Source organism: Nicotiana tomentosiformis, chromosome 11 (genome assembly GCF_000390325.3).
Source record: "Nicotiana tomentosiformis chromosome 11, ASM39032v3, whole genome shotgun sequence".
Classification (NCBI taxonomy): Eukaryota; Viridiplantae; Streptophyta; class Magnoliopsida; order Solanales; family Solanaceae; genus Nicotiana; species Nicotiana tomentosiformis.
This window is the reverse complement of record NC_090822.1, coordinates 48,936,099-48,938,808: the sequence shown is the minus strand read 5'-3', so window position 1 is coordinate 48,938,808 and position 2,710 is coordinate 48,936,099. Positions and strand designations below refer to the sequence as shown.

Here is a 2,710-nt window from a genome sequence, read left to right as displayed (position 1 = left end):
TGCCGCTTGCACTGTTTGCCTAAAATAACAACTATCAATCGAGTATTCAGATGGCTCTTTGTGAGGCCTTATATGGGAGGCGGTGTCGTTATCCAGTTGGTTGGTTTGATCCAGGTGAGGCTAGGTTGTTGGGAACAAGTTTGGTTCGAGATGCCTTAGAGAAAGTCAAGTTGATTCAGGATTGACTTCGTACATCCCAGTCTAGATAGTAAAGTTATGTTGATCGGAAGGTTCATGATGTAGCATTTATGGTTGGAGAAAGGGTTTATCTCAAGGTTTCACCCATGAAGGATGTGATGAGGTTCGAGAGGAAGGGCAAGTTGAGACCTAGGTACATCGGTCCTTTTGAGATCCTTGAGAGAGTTGGTGAGGTGGCCTACAAGCTTGCATTTCCACCCACCTTATCGGCAGTTCATTCGGTGTTCCATGTTTCCATGCTCCGGAAGTATTATGGTGATCTGTCTCGTGTTTTACACTTCAGATTAGTCCAATTGGTCAAGGATTTGACTTATATTGAAGAGCTTGTGGCTATATTGGACAGACAAGTCTGGAAGTTGAGATCAAAGAATATTTCTTCAGTGAAGGTTCAATGGAGGGGTCATACGGTCGAAGAGGCGACCTGGGAGACCACGCATGACATGCAGAGTTGTTATCCTCATCTATTCATCACTACAGGTATGTCTTTATGAACGTTCAAGGATGAACGTTTGTTTTAAGAGGGGAAGAAAGTAACGACCCAACCGGTCATTTTATTTATTTGGGCACCATTTCCCCTTTTGATGCTTCACACATGTGTGTTTGCGGTTTTATATCTTACGTGGTTGATTAGTTTCATTGCTGAATGATTTCGGGTTGAATTGGACCCTTTGGATCTTGGCTTAGAAGCCTAAGTTGATTATGTTGACCAATGTTTAAATTTTGTGAAAAAGACATAGGAACGGTATTTTGATGGCTCCGATAGTTTCGTATTGTAATTTTGGACTTGGGTGTATGCCCGTAATCAAATTCGGAGGTCCGTAGGTTGATTTGTGTTGTTTTGCTAAAAATTAGCAATTTGAGGTTTAGAACTTTGACCTTAGGTTGACTTTTGGCTATCGGGTTCGGAGTTTAGTTTTAGGACTTAAAATAGGTTTGTTATGCTATTTAGAACTTACCTGCAAAATTTGGTATCAATTGGACTTGATTTGATAGGATTCAGACGCTTGGTTGCAATTCTAGAAGTTCTTGAAGTTTACTTTGAAATTCATGCATTTTGGCATCCGATTCGTTGTTCTAGAGATTATTTTTATGTTCTGATTGCAAGCGAGTTCGTATGATATTTTTAGACTTGTGTAGATGTTTGGTTTGGAACCTCGAGGGCTCGGATAAGTTTCGAACGTGTTTCGGAGTGTTCTAGACTGAAAATGGAACTGTTCGTGTGTTGATGCCTCATGTGTCACATTTGCGAACACCAGGGTCGCAGTTGCGACCTTAGCAAGGGGATCACAGGTATCGCAATTTCGATGTCTAGGTCACAATTGCAAAGTTGACCTGGACTGGGATAGTTCACATTTGCGATAATTATTGTCGCTTTTGTGAGGGAAGCAAGCTTCGCAATTGCGAAACCCATGTCGCAATTGCGACTTACCACATAGGTTGTCAGTGCCTCATTTGTGAGATTTCTTCCGCAATTGCGAACCTAGTGTCGCAATTGCGACACCTGCAACTGAACAAAAAGTTAGAAAGTCGGGATTTAGTCTCATTTCTCACATTTTAGAATCCTAGACTCGGTAGGAGGCTATTTGGAGAGGGGATGTTTACCTAGAAACATTGGGTAAGTAATTCTAATTAAATTTCAACTATATTTCATGATTATATCTTAGATTTAACATCAAATTTATGTGAATAAAAGAGGAAAAATTAGGAAATTTTGTCAATTTTTTGAAAAATGAAAAATTGTGCTTTGAGAGTCGATTTGGACTCGGATTTAAAATTAAAATACATATATGGACTCATGGGATAATGGGTAGTCAGAATATACCCTTGGATCCGAGTTTTGACTGTACGAGCCCAGGGTTGACTTTAGTTGGCTTTTTGGGAATTTTGTAAAGAGTAAAGCTTTATCTGTTAAAACTGTTTTCCCTTGCATTGGTTGATGATATTAAGTCACTTTTGGTTAGATTTGAGCTGTGTGATTGCGAAATTTTAGAGGAAAAGCTATTTCCGAGAGTTGAGTTGGTCAAATTGAGGTAAGTATCTTACCTAACTTTTTATGGGGAAACTACCCCTTAGGATTTGGATTGATTGTGCTAATTGTGTTATGTGAAAACCGTGCACGCAAGGTGACGACTGGGTACATCGGCTATGTGTGGTAATTGACCGATTTATGTTATTTAGACTCTTTCAATGCCTTTAATTGAATTATCATAGCATGTTATATTTCTCATTATTAATCCACCCTTAGATGCTTTATTTGACAGTGTTAACACTAGTTCTACCTCTTACGTGTTATTTTGCTCTTACATGCTTAGTTGAAGTTATTGCCTTCCTTGTTGTCTTGTTACCTCTTTAATTGTTGAATTACCTTTATTTGAAATTGTTATTTCGTTGAATATTTTCTTGTTGAGTCATTGGTGTTGAAGCTGTAAAATCGTTATCACATTGAGGTGAAGTTGTTAATTGTTGAGATATCTTTCTTGTTGAGCAATTTACATTCATTTTGCTATTATTG

General features: G+C 38.6%; 1 protein-coding gene across 1 annotated transcript; it reads left to right on the top strand.

The window, feature by feature from the left end:
- The first annotated feature begins 248 nt into the window (after nt 1-248).
- Nucleotides 249-689, top strand: LOC138901407 (uncharacterized). Its single transcript, XM_070189168.1, has one exon. It carries the CDS (start codon nt 249-251, stop codon nt 687-689), a length of 441 nt encoding a protein of 146 aa, XP_070045269.1.
- The last annotated feature ends 2,021 nt before the right edge of the window (nt 690-2,710 follow it).